The sequence below is a fragment of the Hippopotamus amphibius genome, chromosome 5, assembly GCF_030028045.1.
Source record: "Hippopotamus amphibius kiboko isolate mHipAmp2 chromosome 5, mHipAmp2.hap2, whole genome shotgun sequence".
Classification (NCBI taxonomy): Eukaryota; Metazoa; Chordata; class Mammalia; order Artiodactyla; family Hippopotamidae; genus Hippopotamus; species Hippopotamus amphibius.
Genome location: NC_080190.1, coordinates 106,192,081 through 106,216,239, shown reverse-complemented (window position 1 = coordinate 106,216,239; position 24,159 = coordinate 106,192,081). Strand labels below are relative to the sequence as shown.

The 24,159-nt window shown below is 44.4% G+C and overlaps 1 protein-coding gene across 4 annotated transcripts in view; it reads right to left on the bottom strand.

The window, feature by feature from the left end:
- ZNF704 (zinc finger protein 704) overlaps nucleotides 1-24,159 on the bottom strand; it is a 225,772-nt gene that overhangs the window by 36,248 nt on the left and 165,365 nt on the right. For all 4 annotated transcript variants that reach the window (XR_009054016.1, XR_009054015.1, XR_009054017.1 and 1 more), the window contains 2 exons: nucleotides 8,830-8,933; nucleotides 3,900-4,132 (listed from right to left, as the gene is read on the bottom strand). Coding sequence is in view for 1 of the 4 variants with exons in the window: in XM_057737282.1 (XP_057593265.1) it covers nucleotides 3,900-4,132; nucleotides 8,830-8,933 (337 nt within the window). In the remaining 3 variants the exon portion in view is untranslated. The remainder of the gene's footprint in view (nucleotides 1-3,899; nucleotides 4,133-8,829; nucleotides 8,934-24,159) is intronic.

The window sequence follows — 24,159 nt, the reverse complement described above, 5'->3', positions numbered from 1 at the left end:
GTGCTGATTCCAGAGCCGAATGAACTGTTTTATCCTGTTTAGGAATGGACAAATCCAAAATCTTCCTGAAGCAGGAATCCTACGTGAAAAAAAGCACATGAATAATTAGGTATTGATTCTTCTAGAGGTCCTCAGGAATTGATGGTTAACTCTTGGCCTTGCATAGAATTGCTTTCTTCCAGATGCCTGGAGCGGCTGTATTTAGGGCCATGGCATCACCTTGTGGTCATGATGGGAACTGCACCTTCCCCGTGGTCCCAGCATCCTGGCTCACACTGCAAGGCTTTTCTGAAATACCAGAGGAAAAATTCCGCTAGAAAGGCACTTGACGAAGTTGGCTGGCTGATCTCCAGAGCCAGGAGAAAGAAGCCTTTCATTTCCCCTCTTCGCACTCCCACCTACCTTGGCTGAAGGGCCTGTTAAGAGCAATGAGCGCTTCCCGCGGGAAGCTGGGCCCCCAGCAGACAGCCTGGACTTCCTCTTTGCCTTGGATTTCTTTGTGAACCCTCTGCACCCCATTCCCACCCAGCCTTGTAATGTTGGCTGTAGCTGGGTCTGACTGTTTTCTTTCCATGTTATTCTCTTCTGGACGGCAGAGCGACATGTGGATTCTTTGAATTAATTTGCCTCAAGAGTTTTATGTTTGCTATATCTGCTAAGCTGATCTTATTTCTAATACATCATAAGCTACAGGGCTTTGGGCAATTCATATAACCTCAGTGAGCCTCTTCTGCACAATGGGGATATGACTAAGCCAAGGATTTTTGTGATGATTAAATGACTTGCTGCATTTAAAAGCATTTTGTAAACTGTAACAAAATATACAAATATAGTTATTATCAGCAATTGTTTCTTGCACGCTACTGAGAGTAGGCAATAACGCCTTATCTAGGCAATGAATCTTTCTTCCTCTTTACATAAGTGGAACAGGGATCACGTAAGAGGTGAGAGTGAGGAAAAGTGATACGAAAATTTCCATAATGAGTTTCCATAATGAGGAGCAAGATCAGGGTCATTGCTGATCATCAGTATAGGGTATGCCTCTCCCCCTTTGTTCAGGGTCCTAAAATGTCTATTACAAAGTTGCTGCATTCCAGTACATGGGGTTTTAGGGCTTATAAGCTCTTTCTGCTTATGGTTGGTCACACTTAATCTTCATGATTGTCCTGAGAGAGGTCTGATAATACAGATGAAGAAGCTGATGGTCAGAGCGATGAAGGGTTTTCCTGAAGTTCTTAGGGTAACAAAGTTGAGTTGAGAATGTGGCTCTTTTGATTTCTGATTTGATTTCTGATCAGTTACCACTTATCATCTTCTCTCTTTATGATAAGGAACAGGGGCTTCCAAACTTTTTTGACCAGGAGCCACAGGAAGAGACACATTTTGTACACTAGACACGTAAGTGTACAACTGACACCAAAGCATCAAGACACAGCACTTATTCTGGTTATGTACACTGCACCCTATTCTGTCCTATTCATTAAAGATGTGCTGTTCACAGCTCATTAAACAGATTCACAACCCACTAGTGGATTGAGACGTGGCAAATAATGATCTAGAAGGTTCTCAAATGATCCCCACGGGACATGTGAACATCACAACTGCCCATGAGCTCAAATGGATATTATGAATCTGAGGGAATGAAGAGGAAAATGAAATGAATTCAGAAAATTTCACCAACTAGAACATACTGCCTATTGGATTAGGCAATAAGCTCAGAAATCTTTTGAAATATGATTTTAAAAACTCTAAAGTAGCTGTGTTATAGTTACTGCATTTCTACCACATCATGAGCACAGCATTTATCACACATAATTATTATTGCCTCTTTACACATGTGTCCACCCACCCCACTTTCAACCTTGAAGGAAGGGGCTATGCCTTCATCTCGGGGCATTGAGCTCTGTGCCTGCTGGGTGCTCAGTAAATACTGGCTCATGTAATACGTGAAAAAAAACAAATTGCAACCATCCTGCTTTCTTGTTACTCTCACTATTCAAAGTAAACTCAAAAGGCAATGACTTGGTCTATGTAAGATCCATGCATTAAAAATTAGGGACTGCGAGCTTCATCCCGTTGGTATTGCCCTGGGGAAATCCAGAGTCTGAATAGAGGGAGGAACGTGGTTCTCAAGCGTTCATTCATCCCTACTGTCCCAACTCCTGCAGAGTGGATCAGTGCCCTTCAAATAAATGCCACTTTGTAATGAATTTTTTTTCCCCCTTTGGTGACTTGACTGTCCTCTAAGTGAGTTGAAGCCTATAGACCTTAAATACGCGTCTGACTAATGCAACCTAATTGTGATGCAAGAGTATGAATTTTAGCTCATGGTGACATTAGAAAGGAAAGGCTGTGATGAGCCTTCATCAGTGCACCTTACAAGCATTGGGGGTTCCTTGTGCTGTGAGTCCTTGCCACAAGGCCTGGCCACTCTTGATGAGAGCCAAGACCACACACACTCCAAAGGCCCCAGAGAGAACGTCCGTGCAGCCTGAAGCAACAGAACAAGACTCCAGGTCCACACAGCCATCTTGCCTATGGGTTCCCACTGATACAAGTGCCAGCCTCTCTCACGATTAGTCAAGTGGAGACCCAGTGTCTCTGGAGACCCATGAGATGCCAGAACAACTCCAGGCTCCCTGCCTGAAGAACTGGTGTGTGAAACAGCAACTCCTCATACCACTGCCTCTGGGGAGGACAGAAGACTACAGTAACACCCTGTTCTCTGGGCAGAGAGAGAGCATGTACCACCGCCACTCTTACACATGCTGCGTGATGCTAAGAGAGCCGTAGGGAGGGATGGTGTTGGATCAATGCCATCTCTTTGTTTCTCTCTTTGAAATGAATTGGGGGGGAGAAAGGTTGCGTTGCAGTCCTCAGGGTTTTCTTTGGATTCTGTCTGTGAATAGTCATTAATAATGAAGCTACTAATTACAAATTAAAAGACTGATATATAATAAAATAAGTTTCATATTTACATGGAGGTTTAAAAGATAATGAAACGTTTTCTAGATATAGCAGTAGGATATCTTCATTCTCTGAAATAGAAATATTTTTTAAAATTGTGAGTGAACATGATTTAAATGTATGTAAAGAGAATGAAAAGAAGACGAGCTTTTGATTCAGGCAGACCTGGGTTTGAATAGCAGCTCTGGCCCTTTGTAATCTGCATGAGAGGGGTGGATTAAATGTATGATCTTCCTGGTCTTCAGTCTCCTCCTATCAAGATGAGAAAATAATACTTACCATACAGGACTGCTGTGAGGATTCAACAAAAGTATAATCAATTAATTTGTTATAATAATTAATTAGATCTTTTTCACTTCTCACTGAATAAATACATAATTTGGGGTATGTAAGTACTATATATGTTTATCTGTTAGCTTCCACGTATATTTCACATCTGGTTTTATAAAAATAAAATGCAAAATATTCTTTCCCACAACCCTTCAGGGCGCCGTGAAGCAGAAAAGAGAAAAACATATTAATTTTATTTTACAGATGAGAAAGTTAAGGCCCACGGAGAGAGCGAGTTAATTACCAAACCAAGCCTGAAGTCCAATTTTCTGACTTCCAAATACTGGTAAGTCCCAGGTTACCTGATGTTAACTCTTATCCAACTGCAGCAACTTACAACCAGGCGAGAGGATGCGAATGGGGTTGGGGGAATGTGTACTTGGAAGAAACATATTAGCATTTTAGTCATTTCTATTGGTCTTTCATCACGACCCTCGATTTATTTTGAAACCTCCAAGAACCTTGGAGGGGGAACAGAGGCTGTTTCTGTTGATCAAGAGGGGCGTGGGCTGAAGGAGCGCCAGAATCACCACCCCGGGCTCAGACCCGCCCTTGGAGGGCGGAGGGAAAGCACGCGCCCGCGGCTAAAACCCGAAACCAACCTTGCGCTTCCTGGGAATGGGCTCGTCAAAGAGAAGGTTGCTGGCCTCCGCCTCGTCGATGCCGTCGTCCGGGGGCGCGGGGCTGCGGAAGGGCTTGAAGCTGTCGGCGGACAGCGGCGGCGACGGCGTGGACGGGTTGGACTGGTCGCTGGGGGCGCTCCAGCTCCAGTAGCCGCTGCTGCTGCTGCTGGAAGGCACGCCGCCCCCCTCCTTCCACGATCCGCTCAGGCCCTCTGCGCGTTCACACAAGCACAGCATCAGTGCCCAGCCCCGGACCCCCGCGAGACCAGGCGTGGGTCGGCCTGGATTCCGCGCCGGTGAAAGCACCTGCAGCCCCCTCAGTAACTTGTAACAGCTGAGTACGTACGTGTTACTCTATTTATACTTCAAAAAAAAAAAAAAAAAAAGTCGCATTATAGTTTATAAACATTTATTTTAGGCACATGATAGGTTTTTCACCAAGAGTTTTCTGATAGGTGTTGCTTTGTGCAACACTACTTCTTGAGGATGATAGTGGAGATTACATAAACACAAGGGAAGAAAAAGATGTTGTGGTTCATTAAGTTTGGGAAGATAGGGCGTTTATGGACGGTATTCCTAGGGAAGAAATCACTTGAGGTATGTCTTCCTTCCCCCTCTCCCCCACCCCGTATTTAAATTTTAAAACGAATTTCTTTCAGGACTATGATTTTTTTTAATTAATTTTTTAAGCTCTTTATTGGAATATAATTGCTTTACACTCTTGTACCAGTTTATGGGGTACACCAAAGTGAATCAGCTGTATTTATATACATATCCCCATATCCCCTCCCTCCCGCGACTCCCCCCTACTCTCCCCGTCCCGGCTCTCTAAGGCATCACCTATCAAGGACTATGATTCTTGGAATGCATTTATAGAAAGAGTTTGTCTAAGATTTAAGAACCTAAGAGAAAGAATTTCTGATTAGTTACCTAAAGCCATTTGCCATCCTGCTTTTTATAACAAATAATCGTGCCTTACATTTAGTGTGTTTTACATCTCACAAAGCTTAGTCACACAGTCTCATGCATTCTCACAATATCTAACTTTCAGGTAAGGATTATCATGCCCATTTTACAGACAAGAACCCTGAGGCACCAGGAAGTGAAGTGATTTGCCACTTCACCATGACTAGTACATAACCCGGATGGGCCGGGGCCTCAACCCTGGTCTACCAGTTGACCTTCCTTCTCCTTCAGTGCATATGGGCCCTGTGTTGTGAGTATCCTCCTTTCTCTCTGGCAAAGCTGATATCAGAAAAGAATTTATTGGTAATAATTACTGATAAGACTGGTGTTGAGTTTTACCTTCCCACTTGTGGGGGAAAACCTGATGAAATGCTTACTAACAGGGAGAGATCTTTGCCCAGTTGGAATTTCTTCAGGGGGCTCTTTTAATCACTGAAGATTTGCTTTACTTTTCAAAATGCCCAATCTTAATTAGCATTTGTATAAATTCTACTTTCTTTTTGGATAATTTCTCTTCCATATTAATGTGGATTTTGAATATATTAAAACTATATTTTAACTACAAGGAGGAAAAAAAATCCCAGAATGCCTCATTAAAAAAATGCTGTTAATATCTGTGTAATTAGTAATGAAGACAGATGACAGACTAGCATTCATGGAAAAATTTCTCGACTGCCTTCACCTAATTATAGATTTCAAGCATATTCCTCAACTATATCAAGCAAAAAGTTCAGTTAGAATGAAGTTTTACATTGAATAGCAGAAGTAAGTTAACCATCTCATTAAAGCTAGGCTCTAACAGAATTACATGGTCATTTATGCAGGCTCACACCTTGACAGCACTAACAAAACCAAATTAGCATCTCACTCCCTGTAGTCTACACAGAGACTGATACACTCCCTGGACCCGAGTCGCCTCTAATAAATAAGAAAGCTCCATTCAATACAACATGACTTCAAGAGAGCCTAGCGTAAGGCCTTAGGTAATATTACCTGGTGTGGCAAACTCACCTGGCAGGCTCAGGAAGCTTATAAATATACTGCAGCATGCACTTGTAAAATAAAACAAGTTCATGGTGCAAGATCGGTAATCATGTTAAGTATGAGGAACTGAAATTCTTTTGAGAACTAACTGTTGTTACACTGTGGTTATACTGCTTCATGCCAATGCCAAAAGTTAACTTGTTTGTTTACGTGGAAATGACATTTCCTTTAGAAACACTATTTAATCAGAAGGGCAATGGAATACGGAAATACATTTTTCAAAAAAAAAAGTCAGAACCAATTCCTAATATTTTTTAGAGAGCAGTGTCTCCTTATCTTAAACAAGTATTTGTTAAAAATGCAGAGAGGAAAACAGATGATTGAACTTGGTGTACCCCCCCCCAAAAATAATAAATAAATTAAAAAAAAAATGCAGAGAGGCATTTTGCTGGAATCTCGCCCTCTTTGCCGACCCACATCCTAACAAAATGATCCTTTCCCAGCAGAATAAAGCATCTTATCCATTTCCAAAAATTTACTGATATCCGATAATTCTGGAGATAATCTTTATTTCTTAAAAAAAGCCTTCATTATCATAAATGGCTTTCCCTTTTTAAGAATTTGCTTCCTGTTGCAGAATAAATGAGAGATATCAGAAATTTGTGATTACTATTTGGGTAGTTATTTTTTAAGTCATAATGAACACATTCTTTATAACTATACTAAGAAGCAAAAAGTTTATTTTGATTCTAACATTTCAATACAAAGGAATATTTAAAGTGTTCTCAATTTAAAAAATTCAATCGTAAAAAGAATGATTACATCAAAATGACTGTCTTCCCCTGAGGATTCCGTGAAATTCTGTAATTCCTTTTTCCTAGAATAGGTTTTGGGGATGACTTCAGTTTTGCTTTTCCTATCATCTTTCTGCAGCAGCTTTGCCAAGCTGAGAAGGATATCAGGAAGGATCGTGCCCATTTCAAGAGCACGGTGTCTACTCTGTGTGAAGAGGTGACATCACCCCAGCTTGCGGTGAATCATGACGGTGGGCACTACTGATTGTTGGTACTGATCTGAATTCCTAGCATCTTGGTCATTCTTCCCACTTACAAATGGATTGGAATAGGTTTTGGTGAGGACTCAGTGGATGTTCCACAAGTTTACTTTAACATCTCCTGCTTACAACCAGATTATGGGTGAACCCTAGCTCCAGCTCATCATTGACTAGGCTGGCTTTTGAGAGAAGGTTTTCTCTGGCTGGTAAGTTCCATCCAGCGGTCACAGGGCACTACCTTTCACTGAACTGCAACGTGGCTTCTGCCCACGGGTTGTCCACTGTGAATGCCCCTGCCAAAGCCACCAAATTCTTCTTGATGCAGAACTGAGTCCTTTTCACCTTGACCTTCTGAAGCATCAGATGTTGCTCCTTGAAACAAGCTTTTCCCCTGACTTCCATGAAATCATACTCTCCTAATCTCCTCTGCTTCTCCAGTTACCCACCCCTCTCCCTCTTCCTGGGTTCTTTTCCTCCCATGATGAGAAGGCTCACCACTTCCCTCTTAGCACCTTATCTTCACCCTCCACTCTTCCACAACTCTCTCAGGGTCATCTCTTCTATGCTCACAGATTAAAAATGTTGCCTTCTAATTCCACATCAGCCCAGACCTGTCTCCCATGCTGTACCCAGATCTCCATCACGCTCTACCCCTTGGATGATCCTCAGGTACTCCCTACTAAAAACGTATTTCAAGCTGGATCTATCGTCTTCTTCAGCAACCTCATCTCTTGCTCCAAACATTCACCAATAGATGTCTTCCTCTGCCTTTGTTCCCCATCTCAGGGAATGGGCTTCCTTGCTGAAGCACAGCAACTTCCCAGAAGTCACCCTTATCACTCCCTCTCCTTCATCCTCTCTGTCCATCACCAACTCCTGTTGATTCTGCCTTCTTCACATTTCTCAATTATGCCCTATTCATCCCCACTGTGACCACCAAGGTTCAGGACACCCACGTGTTTTTTATTTGTTTATTTTTGTTTTTACCTGTAAACCCAAATATAACATTCCAGTGGTAAATCACTTAATGGCTCTCCTATAGCCTCAGATTAATGTCCAAACTCATAACCAGGCATACCTGGCCCCCTGATTTCCTGCCAGACTCTCCAACTTCATCTTCTACTGCCCTCCTGATTTATCATATTGAATTATGTGAGTCAATATTATACCATGACTAACAAGATCTGGAATCAGAAAGATACAGAATAGAATTTCAGCTCTGCTCTTTACAAGTTAATTAATCCCCAAGTGCCTCAGTTCACTCATCTGTAAAACGGTGATAACATCTCTTAGAATTGTTGTGAGAATTACATGAGCTGAAGCAAGCCTAGTACTTGGCACATAGTAAGTACTCAGTAAATGTTAGCCATTAATACAGCTGTGATAGTCTTTTGTTTCTTCCCCTCAAAGAGACTGGAGTATGGACACTGTTTCAATGATGTATTCAAGCCATATAGTGTGGTACATAATAAATATATACTGAATGAAAGAATAGGTTAAGGAGCCTGGGATAATGCTTTTTCAAAATATTTACTCTTCAGAGTTATTTGATCCAAGTACCTCTCCAACCAAACAGGAAAAAAAGCTGGGGAAGTAATTTCATTAGACCAATCTCCATTTACCTGGGAAAAAATGGAACACAAGTGCTCAAAGATGTGTTCTGGAGAGGTGACGAGGATATGTAAATGTGAGTTGAACGGATGCACATAGGAATGAGTTGCAGCGGGGTCTTTGGGATGATGAGGCTGGTAGCTCTAGGGTCCATTTCTTCTGCACTTCCCTGGCTTCCTGCTAATGGGCGAGGGTTACTTGTTCATTGTGTTTGGCAGGAATGAGACCCCTCAAAGAGAAGCTCTGCTCTTGGTGTCAGAGGGTCCTTCCCTGTGGCCTGTACCCCAGGCTTACCATTCTGCCGCACAGGAGGGCTCCGAACCAAAGGGCTTGTCGACAAGCTGGTTAGTACCATTGCTGCTGTCACCTTGTCCATGTCCAGTTCCTCCGAAGATTTCCTGGAAAATAGGGAGGGACATTGTTAACTGTGCTCATTCTGCATCTACCGTACCATGGACCACGTGCTATCATATACATTTACTCCTTTAGCTTGTCCCCATGGAAATCCAATGTTTTGTTAGTTTTATTGTGCAGATAAGGAAGCGGAAGTCCAAAGGTTAAGTGCTTCAGTCAAAATCATACAGTATTAGGAAGTGATGCATTCATTCACTGGTCATTCATCTAACAGGTGTTTATTGAGAATATAGTACTTGGCTAGACTCTTCTAGGCATGGATGATGCGTCGTAAACAACAGACAAGGCTGGTGGGGAGAAACACAGTTATCAGTAAACAAACAAAAAGGAACACAATACTTTCTGATAGTGACAAGTGGGGCACCAACAGTTTGACCTGACAATGACTGTGGCCAGCTGCACTCATCAGGGCCAGGAAAGTTTCTCTGAGGAGGTGATGTCTGAGCTAAAGTGCGAAGGAGGAGGAGAAGGGGAAATGGACCCCAAGCACAGGAGACAGCTGTGTGAAGACGAGGCAGCAGGAACCAGTGCTGGATATTTGGAGAGTGACCCACTGGTGTGAGAAGGGGGGAGTGGTGCTGAGCTGGTCCTGTGGGGTTGTGTGGCCATGGGAATTTTATTCCAAGTGGAACAGCAAGTCATTAGAAGGCTCGAAGTAGGTCTAGTGACATAAAATGATTAATATCTTTAAGAGCATGACCTGAGCTGCTATATGGAGAATGGATTTTAGGGAAGGCAGAATAGAAGCTGGGAGGCCAGTTAGGAGATAACTGTTAGGAGTCCAGACAGGAGGAAGGAGTGGCGTGGACATGTGGGGGCAGCGGCAGGTGGTCTGGCAGGACTGGCTGCTGTACTGGGTGTGGAGGGTGAGCAGAAAGGAAGGTGCCTAGCTGTCTGGCTTGAGCATTAACTAGAGCCACTTAGTGAGACGGAGAGAGTGGAGGAAAACTCCAGTTCTCTGCTTTACCACACTCTACTAGAGGAAGGCTAGGGCAGGGGGTAGCTTCCATGTTGCTCAAGGGAAGAGCCATGAGACAAAGAGGTTACTCTGGTATATTAACTGTGGCCAGTTAACCCCGAATAAAAGTTCATCAGATACTGATCATTGAGGACTGGAGCCCGCTTAAGCTGATTTCAATAAAGAAGTTAATATCAAGAGGCAAAAATGTAGGTAGTACCTTGACATCAGATAAATTGTACCACCTCCTGAGAGATGAACATTTCGAAAAAGGTAACAGTTGAAGAAGCACAGCAGAGGATTAATAAGCCATATCGACAAAGGAATTGACACTTTGACAAATGTGGCTTTCACTCACAGGTGTGCTGTATAATTTGTAAAAGCAATGAACTCTTAGAGAGAGAAACTTTTATAACATTGCTTCACAACAACAATGGGGAGAGAGATTCCAGAACTGGAGAAAAACCCAGTGGTTCCCAGTTTAGGTGAGTTGGATCAATTTCATCATGAAGTTACAAAAAGTATCACAATTTGACTCTCTGATGTTCACCATGGTGCTGAATTACTAAGCAAAGCTCACTCTTTAAATCTAAGGTACCAAAAGATGAGGGGGGGAGGGGCATCTTTGATATTTTCTTCTATAGTTCTTCTCAAAGTACCTTATGCTCTCTCTTGGCCAATTGATCCATCAAAAGACAAATTATCTGTTTCAGAGAAAAATACTTCTAGAATGCAAGCTTGAGAGCACACAATGAAATTCACTGCACAGAAGTTTTCAAGACAATTTCATACACTTAGGGAAGAAACTACTCACTCATTTGGCATAGCATTCAAAGATTTTACAGTATCCACAATTTATAAGATCCTCGTACGTGGGAGTAAAAGTGATGCCAGTTTTTTTGTTGTTGTTGCTATTTTGTTTTCCAGAAATGAGGCCTCCTGAAACAGCACCAGGGACAGAATGTAAAGCACCTTAAGGTAATTCTGAGTGTTTTATGGCTTGATCTTCCCATGTAGTCATGGTCACAGGGGGAAGGAGTTACTTTGGGGCCTTGAAAGAGAAAGGGTTGCTGTAGAGACTGTTATGTAGCCGGTGGGGCTTCTCTCACTGGCTCCCCTGCCCAGAGCCCAGCTGTCAGAATCACTCCACGCCAGCGGGGGGCGCACCTGAGCAGGTTGTGCTGCCATCTCTTCCAAGACTGAATTACAGGAGCTGCTGACTTATCTTTCCAACTGTCAGTCTTCTCATTCTCTCTATTTTTTTTAATTAATTAATTAACTTGTTCATTTTATTGGCTGTGTTGGGTCTTTTTTGCTGTGCGCGGGCTTTCTTTAGTTGCGGTGACTGGGGGCTCCTCTTCGTTGTGGTGCACAGGCTCCTCATTGCTGTGGCTTCTCGTGTTGCGGAGCATGGGCTCTAGGCACGTGGGCTTCATTAGTTGCAGCACATGGGCTCAATAGTTGTGGCGCACAGGCTTAGTTGCTCTGCAGCATGTGGGAACCTTCCTGAAGCAGGGATCGAACCCGTGTCCCCTGCATTGGCAGGAGGATTCTTAACCACTGCGCCACCTAGGAAGCCCCTCATTCTCTTTTGTTAACAAAAGGTTTAAGAACCCGGAAAAGAGGCCCATAAGCCTGGCACAGGGAAATGGCATGACTTTATAGGGAGAAGGTCCCCTCGCCGCTTCTCCGATCCCTCAAGGGACCTGCTATACAGTCACGGCTTTTCCCTCTTCTATCTCTTGATTTCAGGGATCTTCATTTTTCCTTCCTCCGTCTGCTCTGTAGCTTTTTTGATTTTTCACGTTTAACATGCACATTTTGCTTTAGAGGTCTCATTGATAATTAACTCAAAGCTGATCTGTGTTCTTTAAATGTGAAGATCAATAGAGCATGTATCATTAAAATTTGCATTTATTTTGCATTTACAAAAGCTGACATTTCAAAATAATTATTGCGTGTCATAAAGCAGATTTCTGATGAAGAGTCGAGAGAGGAATAAACATTAGTGTAATCAGAGTGTTTTTGTATTTGGATTACCTTTAAGTTTCCCATTGGCATTGGAGTTTACTAAGAACAACAGAAAAAAAAAATCAAAGGAATACATTGCTAATGATTTGGTTAACCTACATATCTCAGCAAGCATTTTTGTCATGCTACATGAAACATTACCAGATGATATGGCCTTGCGCTGAGTTGTGTTTTTGTTTTTATCTTTGTTTAATTTCTTTTAGTACAGTACTATCTAATTACTGATTAATTGGTGCTGTAAATTCAAATCCTTATAATTAAACACAAAGACATGATATACAAAGTAGAATTTGTTACACTTTGAGAAAATTGCTACAAAGGCCTTCTAGTAGATTTAGAATTGTGGAAGCTGAGGGGTGGGGTGTGGGGGTGGGGGGACCCTAAAGGTGATATTAAATATTCTCTCCTAATTTGAAATTGAATTTGAATCTACTGTTGAAAACCTTACTAATCACGTTTGTAAAAGGTTAAGACCTTTATCAATTAACCTTTTCTCCCAGACTTAGTTGAGTATTATGAGACTTAACATTTAGAATTATTTAAAAAAAAAAAGTAATATTCATGTTACTCTATATGTGATTTGTCCTTCAGGTTGACCTGGCTTCGATGCATGAATGGGATTTCAAGAGGGGAGAATCACCTTTCAGGCAAGGAATCAGGCAGGTCCTTGTCTTGTAATCTACTTAGGAGTTCTATTTGAAGGATGGGAGATGAGGACACAGAGCCTGGGCCAGTTCATGGGGCCTCATGTGCCAAGCTAAGTGGTTTGTTGTATTTTTATAAGCAGAGGGAAGCCACTGAACCTTCATGAACCTGGGGGAGAGACAGATGATCAATCTGTATTTTAGAAACGGGACAAAATGGAAAATGTAATGGAAATGGAAGAAGCTAAAGGTAGGCTGTTTAGCTATTAAACCATAATTCAAACCCAAAGTAAAAGACTAAGAGACAACTATTCCTCCATGAACAGATAGTATTTAGTCTCTGAGTATAGACTCCCTAGATATCTGCTAAGGAGGTGTCCTATGAGGTGGACAGACCTAGAGTCTGTCATACAGAGTGAAGTAAGTCAGAAAGAGAAAGACAGATATTGTATGCTAACTCACATATACGTAATCTAAAAATTGTACTGATGAACTCAGTGACAAGAATAAGGACACAGATGCAGAGAATGGACTGGAGAACTCGAGGTTTGGGAGGGGGCGGGGGGTGAAGGGGAAGCTGAGACGAAGTGAGAGAGTAGCACAGACATATATATACTACCAACTGTTAAATAGATAGCCAGTGGGAAGTTGTTATATAACAAAGGGTGTTCAACTCGAGGATGGAAGATGCCTTAGAGGACTGGGACGGGGAGGATGGGGGGGACTCGAGGGAGGGTGGGGGGGGGAGTCGAGGGAGGGAGGGAATACGGGGATATGTGTATAAAAACAGATGATTGAACTTGGTGTACCCCCCCAAAAAACATAATAAATAAATTTAAAAAAAAATAGACCTGTTGAGAGGATTAAATGAGAAAATGTACTCAAGCACCAGCACACAGCCTCACTGTAGTCAGGGGTCCGTGCATCTTAGCTATTACTAACCTTCAAGTTCATGAACACGACCGTAGCACATTCTTCCCCGTGAAAGAGGAAACTGTTAGGTCATTTCACTTGCCCTTCTTATTCAGCACTAGCAGTTGTTACTTTTCTTTTTTGGAGGCTGGGGGCTGGAGGTTGTGGTGGTAGTGGTGTTATTTTTCATAAAGATACAAACTTCACACGAGTCAGAGGTGGCAGCTGGCCCGGGGAAGAACAGCTGCTGGGTCACTCACTGGAGCTTCACGTTGGTGCCTTGGCAAGGCTACAGCTTATGCCATTACGGGTCCTGAGGACGGCCCACAAGTAGCTAAAGCCTCGAGTGCCCATTTGGATTTTATTTTGAAAAACTTTCTGCTTTCAGTCCTCACACCTGCAGTCCTAGCTGTGTGCTCAGGGCTCCTTTAGTTCCTGGAAGTACAGTCTCAAGAAAATTCGGCAGAGTCTCTGCCCTCTTGAGCTCTAGTCTGTTGGAGGACCAGATCGTCATCAGACACGCACAAATAAACATAAACTTACAGATGCGACAGATGCCAGGAAGGAGTGGATAGAATTCATGCTCCTGGCTAAGGGGAGAACTTCCGACTCAGGGGGACTGGAAGGGGCATTGGCGTTGTCTCACTGGGCCGTGCGAGAGTGCAGCCCGGGCTGCCTTAAAAGAATGGCAAGGCCGAGCGTGGTATGCTGTGCACTTGGAGAGGGGCAGGCCAGGTAGGGCCTGTGAAGTTCTGTAAGGCCCTTATCTTCAAGGCCTGGGGAGCACTGAAGTGTTTCAAGCGGGGTGGCGTTGGGAGAGGTCAGGTCAGGTTGGGGTAATGCTATCAGATTTGCTTTTCAAAAAGCTCGCTCTGGCTGCCATGTGGAAAATGAGTTTCTGGGGTTTGACAACTGATCTTCTATCTGAGGAATTGATTGCCTGGTGACTGTGGCAGCAGGCTGCAGAATGACATCACCTGTGACATGAAGAGGCAGTCAAGGGTATGTGCAGCATCAGTGGACACGGCCCCCGGCCCGGGGTCTCCTGCACGGGTGGGCACTGCCGGTCTGGCCCTGAGCGCTGGGCCGTGGCCTGCGTTGACAAGCCCGGCTATTGTTCACGCCGCAAGAAGCATTTTTCTTCTTTTGAAACACTTCATGCCTGAATGCCATCTGCTGGGAGGGTGCATACAAACATGGTCTCCCCTGGCTAACCTACCAGCTAAGAGAGAAGTGTTTTACACCCCAGAGAGCCATAAAAGACATTTATCTGCAATTAAAGTGCTGTAGTAACAAACGGAAATGAAAACGAATAATACATTCCTTAGATTAGCACTAATCCAGTTCCTTAGCAACTACTGAAATCTGCTGTCTAGACCGAGTTCAGTTACTTTTAAAACTCGTGGTACTCTTCAAACAAGGAATCAAGTCTGAAAATAAAGTCTCTTCCACTAGAAAGGTCACAGTGACATCCCCAGTCTTGGAATGCTGAGAAAGCTTTTCCTGACACTTTGGAAAACTGGACTCAGTAACTGTTAAATGTGATAAGGCACAAAAACTTCATTTTCTTTCTAAAGGCATTTTGTTGCAAAAGTGGTCTGTTAACGCCTCCAGTTTCAGTGTAGCTGTTGTTTGCTTTAAGACTATAGGGAAGATTAGGGAAGCTGCCTGTTGCAGTAAGGTGTCCAGTGACCTTGATCAAACAAGACGGGAAAATTAAAGCAAACACATCATAATAGGTAAAGCAATATAGGCCAGTACTCCTGAAATTTCTCCTGTGTGGAAGGATCATTTTTAAGAAATTTCTAATCTGTCATGAATCAATACTTTTGTAAAATACTTCTGTACGTAAAGATGGCCGTGGAAGATGTGGCCGTGGCAGACCGCCGTGTACATTTCTAAACTTCTGCTTCCTCTCACTTTCTGTACCCAGCTCACGGCGGGCTGGTAACAAAGTGCAGACTGGCACTGGTCCATGGACTGCACGTTGAGTACGTGGAACGAGGCAGTTGCTTTAATGCCCATTTCACTTTACCGGAAAAGACGACATCCGGTCCTGTCCCTCTTTCCCCCACTTTCTGCTCTGCTCCTCTTGAGCCCTCTCACCACCAACTCTTCTTCTGTCATCACTCTGCACCCTGGGCCCCAGGTTCCACCGTCAATAATCCGTCACCATCTCCCCTGTACTGTACCTGGGCTCTCTGATGTTACTCCTCTTTTCCGTCGGGGTTACTTTTCCTGTCCCCCTCACTGAGGTCAGGCAGGGATGTTGGCCTTTGACCTGCCTGCCTAGGAGACCATCCTTCTTTACTCTCATGCAGACACTCCTGGGCTTCTGAGGCTCAGCTGTGCAGTTCTCTTTCCCTCTTCCTATTTCAGCCATTCCCCGTTTTTCCATTAGCACCTCTCTCCCCTAATAGTCATCTCACACTTTGCCACATAAATTACAGCCATTATTTTTACCTTGCCCGGAATTACAATCCTAGGAGACATATTGAAAGCACCCAATATCCTAACTTCTGGCCCCAAAACATTCAGCAGAGCTGAATGCTGAGCTTGAGGAAAGGTACTGCAGGTAGACACCTCACATAGACTGAGGTTTCATCCCCAGCAATTCCATTTCCCAGTTGAGTGATTTTAGGCAAATTTTGTAGCTTTGTGCAGCTTAATTCCTCATGTATAAAATGCGAATGATAATGATACTAATCTCACAGGGTTTTGGAAGAATTAAGTAACATGTAAAATACATGACACATACTAAACACTCAATAAATAGTAATTATTATTATTATCCTTTATCCGAACTTATTTCAGTGAGCTTTTCTCAGGTTAAAAACCTGAAGTACACCTACTGAAGTATTTATAGGTAAAATAACATGAAAGCCAGGATTTGCTTTAATATACTACAGCCTTCCACTCTCCCACCCCCAAAAGTGTGATAGAAGACGGGCAAAATGTGAGTACTTGTTGAGGCTACGTGATGCGTACTGAGCGATTCATTAGACCATTCTCTAGACTTTTGTGTATACTTGAAACTTCCACAATACAATTTAAAAACAAAAACACGAACCTGGATATGGGCCATAATCCATCCTTTCTCTCCCCAAGCCTCACACTCTCCCGCTCTCTAGCTCACACTGCCTTCACTGCCCCCAGAGATAGCCGGTCTCTTGCATCTTCTGATTTTCCCCATGTTACCGGCTCGCTGCTGTCTGCTTCTTCCCTACGGTTTGGGGTCACCCGTTGATGCCCCGGACAAATCTTTCTTCAGCATCCTTGGATCCCTGGCCTTCCCCGCCTTTTGCTGCACTGGCCCAGAAGAAACAAACCCTGGCAGCATCCTCCCTGGCGGCTCTTCACTCCTGCTCTAGGGCAGCCAAGTGCTGATGGAAACCACCAGAGACTCTGCTGAGTGGGTCCAGCCTCAGAAGAGATCCCACCTGTGCTTCTCCTCGACAGGCCCCTCACCTGTCCTTGGTCAGCACGCGCTCCAGCCACACCCAGGATTACACTCTATCTTCACCTCTCTCTTCAAGGTGCAACTCCTGCAAACCCACACAGCAGATACTCTCTCTTTCTCCCCCCCCCCACCCCCGCCACCGCTGTCAATGCTACACTGTTTAAAAATTTTTGTACAATTTTAAAAGGTTACACTCCATGTACAGCTACTACAGAACATTGTCTGTGTTCTCCATGTTGTACAATACAGCCTTGAGCCTATCTTATACCCAGTAGTTTGTACCTCCCACTTCTCCACCCCTTTATTACCCCTCCCCCCCCACCCCCGGTAACCACTAGTTTGTCCTCTATATCTGTACGTCTGCTTCTTTTTTGTTATCTTCACTAGTCTGTTGTACTTTTAGATTTCACACATAAGTGATATCAAACAGTATCTGTATTTCTCTGTCTGACATTTCACTTAGCATAATGCCCTCCAAGTCCATCCCTGTTGCTACAAATGGCAAAAGTTCATTCTTTTCTTTGAAATAAATTGACTTCCTGTGTTCCCCGATGACTGAGTCATGTTTCCTGGTGCATGCTAACACTGGTGTGTAATGCTGGATACATTCAGGTCTTGTGTCAGAAATTCAGACCTTCCTGAATCAGTTCCCATAATCATTGGTGGCAGCTCAGCCCTGTTCCGCTAAGCGGGAGGGCCGTAGCCTAACAAGTCTCTTTAGGACTAGCCTCAGTCCACAGAAAGTGATGGAAAGACAGCATTGTTTCTTTGAGGGTCATTTTCTCATCTTTCTGATCTCTGCTTTCCGAGGTATTAGAGTATTATAGTGGCTGCCACAGAGCTAAACTGTTGTGTAATCCCCAGATGTGGCCCCTCGTCTCATGTTCATTCCTCATGTGCTTTTTATCTCTAAGAAAACGTGTGTACATAAGCTTACTTTTTGCAAATAACCTATAAAATTATAATGTGCCTGTTAAGTTATATATAAGCTGAAAATGCAACTAAGTTTAAAAGTGAGTATAAAATAAAAGTTATCAATACAATTATAAAAAAAAAGTTCATTCCTTTTTATGGCTGAGTATATTCTGTTGTACGTATGTACCACATCTTCTCTTTCCATTCATCTGTTGATGGGCCCTTAGGTTGCTTCTGTGTTTTGTCTATTGTAAATAATACTGCTGTGAACACTGGGGTTCACATATCTTTTTTATTTTTTTGATAAATTTATTTATTTATTTTTTATTGGCTGTGTTGAGTCTTTGTTGCTGCACACAGGCTTTCTCTAGTTGCGGCGAGCAGGAGGCCACTCTTTGTTGTGGTGCGTGGGCTCCTCATTGTGGTGGCTTCTCTTGTTGCAGAGCACAGGCTCTAGGCATGTGGGCTTCAGTGGTTGCCGCACATGGGCTCAACAGCTGTGGCTCGTGGGGTCCAGAGCACAGGCTCAGCAGTTGTGGCGCACGGGCTTAGTTGCTCTGTGGCGTGTGGGATCTTCCCGGGACAGGGATTGAACCCGTGTCCCCTGCATTGACAGGCAGATTCTTAACCACTGTGCTACCTAGAAAGTCCTCACGTATCTTTTTGAATTAGTGTTTTTGGTAAATAGCAGATACTCTAACCTACATTTTAGAGGAAACTGAGGCCTCCAGGCGTGACTTCTCTCACACTTTGTCTCTTCACCTCCTTTCTTCAGCCTCCCAGGTGGGTTCAAATGCTGCTTCTCCTGCTTGAAGCCATCCCTCCACCTTTGTCATCTTCATCCTCCTCTAAGACCCTGCTCCTTCTTCTGTGCCCACTCGCTGTTTCTCAGTCCACTAACATGCTTAAGGGTTTCTTCCCACCTGCGCTCAGGGACACTGAGCAGGAACGGACAGGGGTAGAACAGGAATGGGGACAGTGGTTGGAGAACACAGGAGACGCTCAAGGAGGGACAGGTTCACAGTGTCAAAGGAGGTGGAGATCAAGCCCATCAGTCCCTTGGAACTAGCAGGCAGGAAGTAGCAGAAACTTTAGCAGGAATGCAAGTGGGATTGCCTTGGGTTGAGGAGTGAATGGTTACTAGGAGGTGAAAAATTGGAGGCAGGGATTATAAACAGCTTTTTAAAGAAGCTTGGACATGATGGGAAGAAGATGCCGTTCCTGGAGGGAGTTAGAGGGTTTTCGTTGGTTCGTTTTTTCTTCAGATGCATGGGACTCTAGCACATTTAAATGCTGACAGGAAAGAGCCAGTGGCATGGAGAGGTTGAAGATCCAGAAGAGAAGGGACAATAAGTGGACAAGGTCTTTACTGGGGCTGCATAGAGCGGGGTCCCGGGCTCAGGTGGAATTCACTTTGCACAAAAGGGGAGCATCAGTCCCCTGTAACTGGAGCGAGGAGAACAGAGGTGGCCAGGGTGCAAGCATATGTGTAGGTGTGGGGCTCGAGGACTTGATGACATTTCTTTTTGGAGGTTTTTGCTTTAATTCCTTCCTCAGAAGCAGACACCTTTCTCCATGGGGAGTAGGGGATGGGATCCTGGAGGGCTGAAGGTTTGACATTGTTACGGGTAACGTTAAGAGAAAATTGAACGGGACACCAAAAGACAGGCAGCAAGGAAGGCTCTGCTGAGGTTGGAAACCTTGATTCTGTCATGGGGGTGACTGGAAGTGGAGCGGTAGGGGTGGGGGGGCGTGGCCTGAGTGCTGGAGCAGGAGTGTGGGGAGGCAGCTGCTGGGTTTTCCTGGTGGGGGTGGCGTTGTGCAACAAAGAGGTGCACAAGAAACTGGGAGGTTTTTGTAAAACTGCATTTGGAGAGAGTGTGATGCGATCTTGGCTGGCTTAGGAAATCTGTGAAGACTGGAGGGGACCAAAAGATGCGGGGGCAAATGGAGAGAAACCAGAGATCTTAATGAGGTCCGAACACGAGTGTGGTGGGAGCAAAAGAGCGAAAGAGCTGGAAGGACAGGAGATTCTGAGCAGGAGGGGAGTCCTGGAGACGGAGATTTCAGAGTGAGGGGAATCCTGGGAGATGGCAGGGCCAAGGCGCGGCTGCAGGACAAGAGGGCAGAGCCGCGGCAGGGGTGGAGGTCACTGTGTCACGAATCACGGTGAGGCTGCGTGTGTAATGGCCACTCATGTCATCCAGGAGAGGAGAGCTGTGACTGGATGGCTCAAGCTTTTAATAAAGGGTGAATGACCAGGATGTCAGCAGAGTTGAGGAAGGGGAGAGACGGAGGACACCTCAAGCAGCAGGATGTTTACGCCGGGTGGAGAAGGTAACAGCTTGTGGACAGCAGTGGGGACGTGGACACCTACATTCTTGGGAGCTGCCCCACTGCCTTCAGGATAAGATTCAAATCCCTGTGCAGGAAGCATGTGGCCCTCTCTGGTGGGGTCTCCCCATCTCACCCCCATTTCATCCCAGGTACTCTGCAGCGCAGCTCCCCACTCAGCGATGCTCCACAAGAAGACGCACCCTCCTCTCTGTACCTGTGCACAAGTATGCCCTCTGCTTTTGCAACAAGCTTCCTCCCCTTTCCACCTGGCCTGTTAGCCTCACCCTCCCATCAGCAGCTCGGTCCCACTGTCGGGAAGTCTGCTGACACCTGCCCAGGTGCCCCCGCTCCCGTGCTGTGTCGTCTGGGTCAACTGTGCTCGCCCCTCCTGCCCGTGAGCTCCAGGACTCAGTCTGGCATCTGTTTCCAACATCTAGCATGAGACATTGCTTAAGGTAAATTCTTCACGCAGGGTTTTGGGACAAATCAGCGTTAAATAGCGGCAGTTGGCAGTGGCTGAGGGGTGGCAGGAGCAGCACGGAAAGCAGATCTGAAGAACTTCTGCTGTTTTCCTCTGCTCTCTCTCAGCTCATTAGATCCGGTAATGCATTCAGTTCCTCGTGTGGAAAACGAGTTCTCAAACATACAGCTATTAAATCATTCATATGAATTTTTTTTTTTTTTACTGGCCCTAAAAATGTTAGCCTATCTTTGCAGAATTGATGTGGTTCCAGTGTCTGGGCTCCTTCTTCTGTATTCACCAAGGCTCCCAGACCCATCAGTGAACTCTGGAATGGCAGTAATAACATTATTAAATAATAAGTTCCAAATCCCCTGAAAACAATCCTGGGTGACTCGCTGGACCTCTGGATGCGAGCAGCGGCGGAGGGTAGCTCGGGGAAGCGTCGTGAGCACGCCTGGATGGCCTTTTGCTGTGTAGCTTTGATGCTTTTGATTGTAGCCAACATGTTCTCCTGGGAGCCATGAGGCTGATCTTAAATCCACAGTTTTCTCCAAACACAGACTTCTGTGAACGTGGAAGTGCCCTTCTGGGACGGCCTTTTAGGCAGCAGATGACAGAAGACCAGAGGGGGCCCATCAGATCCCCTCTTGTGACTCTGTGTGTGTGTGTGTGTGACTACGTGGGCTGATGTCCTGTGTGGGTCTGTGTGTTGGTGTCTGTGTGTCTGTGAGTATCTGTGAGTCTGTGTGTGTATCTTCGTGTCTGTGTCTGTGTGGGTTGATGTGCTGTGTGGGTCTGTGTGTGGCTGTCTTTCTGTGTGTCTGTGGGAGTGTGTTTGTGTGTGTTTATGTGTGTGTATATCTTTGTGTCTGGGTCTGTGTGAGTGTCTACGTGTGGACTGGTGTGTGCTCTGTGCACAGAGGAGAAGATGGAGGGAGTTGCAGGGGACCGTGGCCCCCAGATCCTGTCTCCTGCCTGAGGACGGCAGCCTTTCTCCCTGGCCTCAGGATGGCAAGGTCCTTGCTGATTCTCTCTAATCCCACAAAGCATCTGTCTGCTATGCAGCAATGGCCAAAGCAAGGTAGTTAGGCTGTCTGGAAAGGTCTCACGGATGTTTCAGCGAGATTCTGGCCAGGTTGCTGTCTGGCCGGGCTGTCACCTGGTCAGTCCGGAGTCCTGGCGAGCACCTGGTCAGGCGGGGCCTGCCCTGTGTGCAGAGGCGCTGGGGCCCAGGCTCATGCGGTTGAAGCCCCAAGTCATGCAGGCCATCTGCATGTTAACAGGCTGCAGGTCACATGTCACAGCTGTCCTCAAGAAGAAAACTCTAATCACAATTGCATCTCTCACTCTTACTTTTTAGTCCAAGTCGGGTCATTCCAGACTTTCTGGTGGGGTTAATTACATCATTGCTCTGAGGCCTGAAGTCCATGTAGGCCTCAGTAATGTAAAGAACGTCCAGTTACATGGATGGTGATAACAGTTATTTCATGAGGGCAGTTGGGAGAAAACATATCCAGTGTTTTCTGGTTTGCCAATTACAGCGAAAAGAGGTGATTTTTTTTTTTCTCTAGATTTAAAAAGAAATAAAAGACGTTCTTATTTCTGTGACTTCTCCTCTTTCATGAGCTGGTGGCATTATTATATTGGCAACAGGCCTACAGGTGGGCTAGGAGTGACTGTTGTTGCCATCTTACCTGACTGTTTTCCCAAAGAGAGAGCCTCCCCAGCAGGCTTCCTGGGAGTGAAAGAGGGAGCCCCTCTCCGTGGGAGAAGGCAGCTTTGGAGCCATCCCTGCCCAGGGACCGCAGGCACAGGGTACGTGCCCTGCCCTCCAGGAGCAGCTGCTCGAGCTGGGCAGAGGAGAGCTGTTAGCAGGTCAATGGGCTAACTCGCTCCCCGCCTCCAGGCTGAGGGGGATTTTGGGGCTTGTTGTTATGTTTCTAAATTTTGGTTTCTTTCATGTTTAGCCTGTCTGGGACGTGCTCGCAGACGTCGGCCACTTCTGGCTACGCCCGTGGCAGGACTGGTGCCTCCATTGTCTTATAAAGAGGGGGGCAAACTGGTATGTATGTAACTGAATTAACTCCTTTTTAAGCTGCTCAAGTTCCAGATTTGGCTTAAAAAAAAGAATAAAATGTAATTTTTTTAAAACTGCATCTTCTTTCTAGTAATAGCTATTTATTGAGCATGCCAGATGCTTCATGTATATTATTTTAAATTGTCACTTAAATTGATTGATATTACTGTCCCATTTTACAAATGTGGAGACTTGGGTAATTTTCTAAGGGGACTTGGCCGGTCTGATAGACCTGCCTTTTCCCAGTGGCCCAATGCAATTGTCACACCACACCAATGCCATTTTCATGATCTTTTCCATAACCTTCTTTTAAATTCAAGACATGCTTGTCATCATCTATAATTGAAATATATTTGTGAAATCAATGTAATTTGTTTTAGAATATACATTTTTTCCTGTATTACACTTAAAATTATCTTGTAATGAAAGGATTTCTTTTATATACATGGGTGATTCCACATTAATGAGAACACAGGATATGAAGGTTCAAGTTGACAAAAATAGATTAAATTTTAGGCTTATTACTCATATTAAAAAAGAGTTTTGCTTTCAAAAAGATTCTCTATGGATTTTCTTAAAATAGAATTCTTAAAATGTTTTGAATGATTAAATTTCACTTCAACTCATCTACCTAAATTCTAACCCCTACACAAATACCTGTTTTATACTGTTAGGTTGAACCATATGAAATTACTGATATTCACCCTTTTTTATCTACAAAAGTGTCAGTTTCATGTGGTTTAATCTGATATTTGCTCTTATAAAACATTTTTCTTTAGTTTCAAAGGCTAAAAGTGAACCAGTTTATCCTCATTTTAAATCGATTGTTTCAGCTCAATGAGCCAGACAATGGTTCTCTCTCCTGAGGTGTGTACTGTGGGTAATTTTATTTCTGGAGTTTTCTTTTATTGAAGATCATCTACTAATATAATTCACACAAGGTTCAATTCAGTATCTACTACGTGCAAAGCACTGCTTTGGGCAGAATTCCTTGCCGCACACCTAGACAGCGTTCTGCACGAGACACCTGGAATGTCCAGATTCTGGGAAATGCGTGGAAGCCTACATCGCCCTCTAGAGGGTTCTCATACATACATACGCAGCATCACTGGCTCCGTTTCCTATGTTCTCTCACTTATATTTTAACCATGTTAACGATATATATATTTCTGTCAATTTATACAATTTATTATTTGGTGACAGATCAATTCAAACTGTCAGTTAGGTATTTTGTTCCTAGAAAATGGTCATTCTATCCTTCTTAAATGTGTTCATAACAGTACAATCTAAGCACCATGAAATCAAACCTATTTACCGAACAGCCAAAGGCTGAACCATTGCACATTTGGCCGTGTATACTCCGTGTACAAGGAACGTGACTTTCCCAAAGGAATCAGCAGGAGAAACTGACAC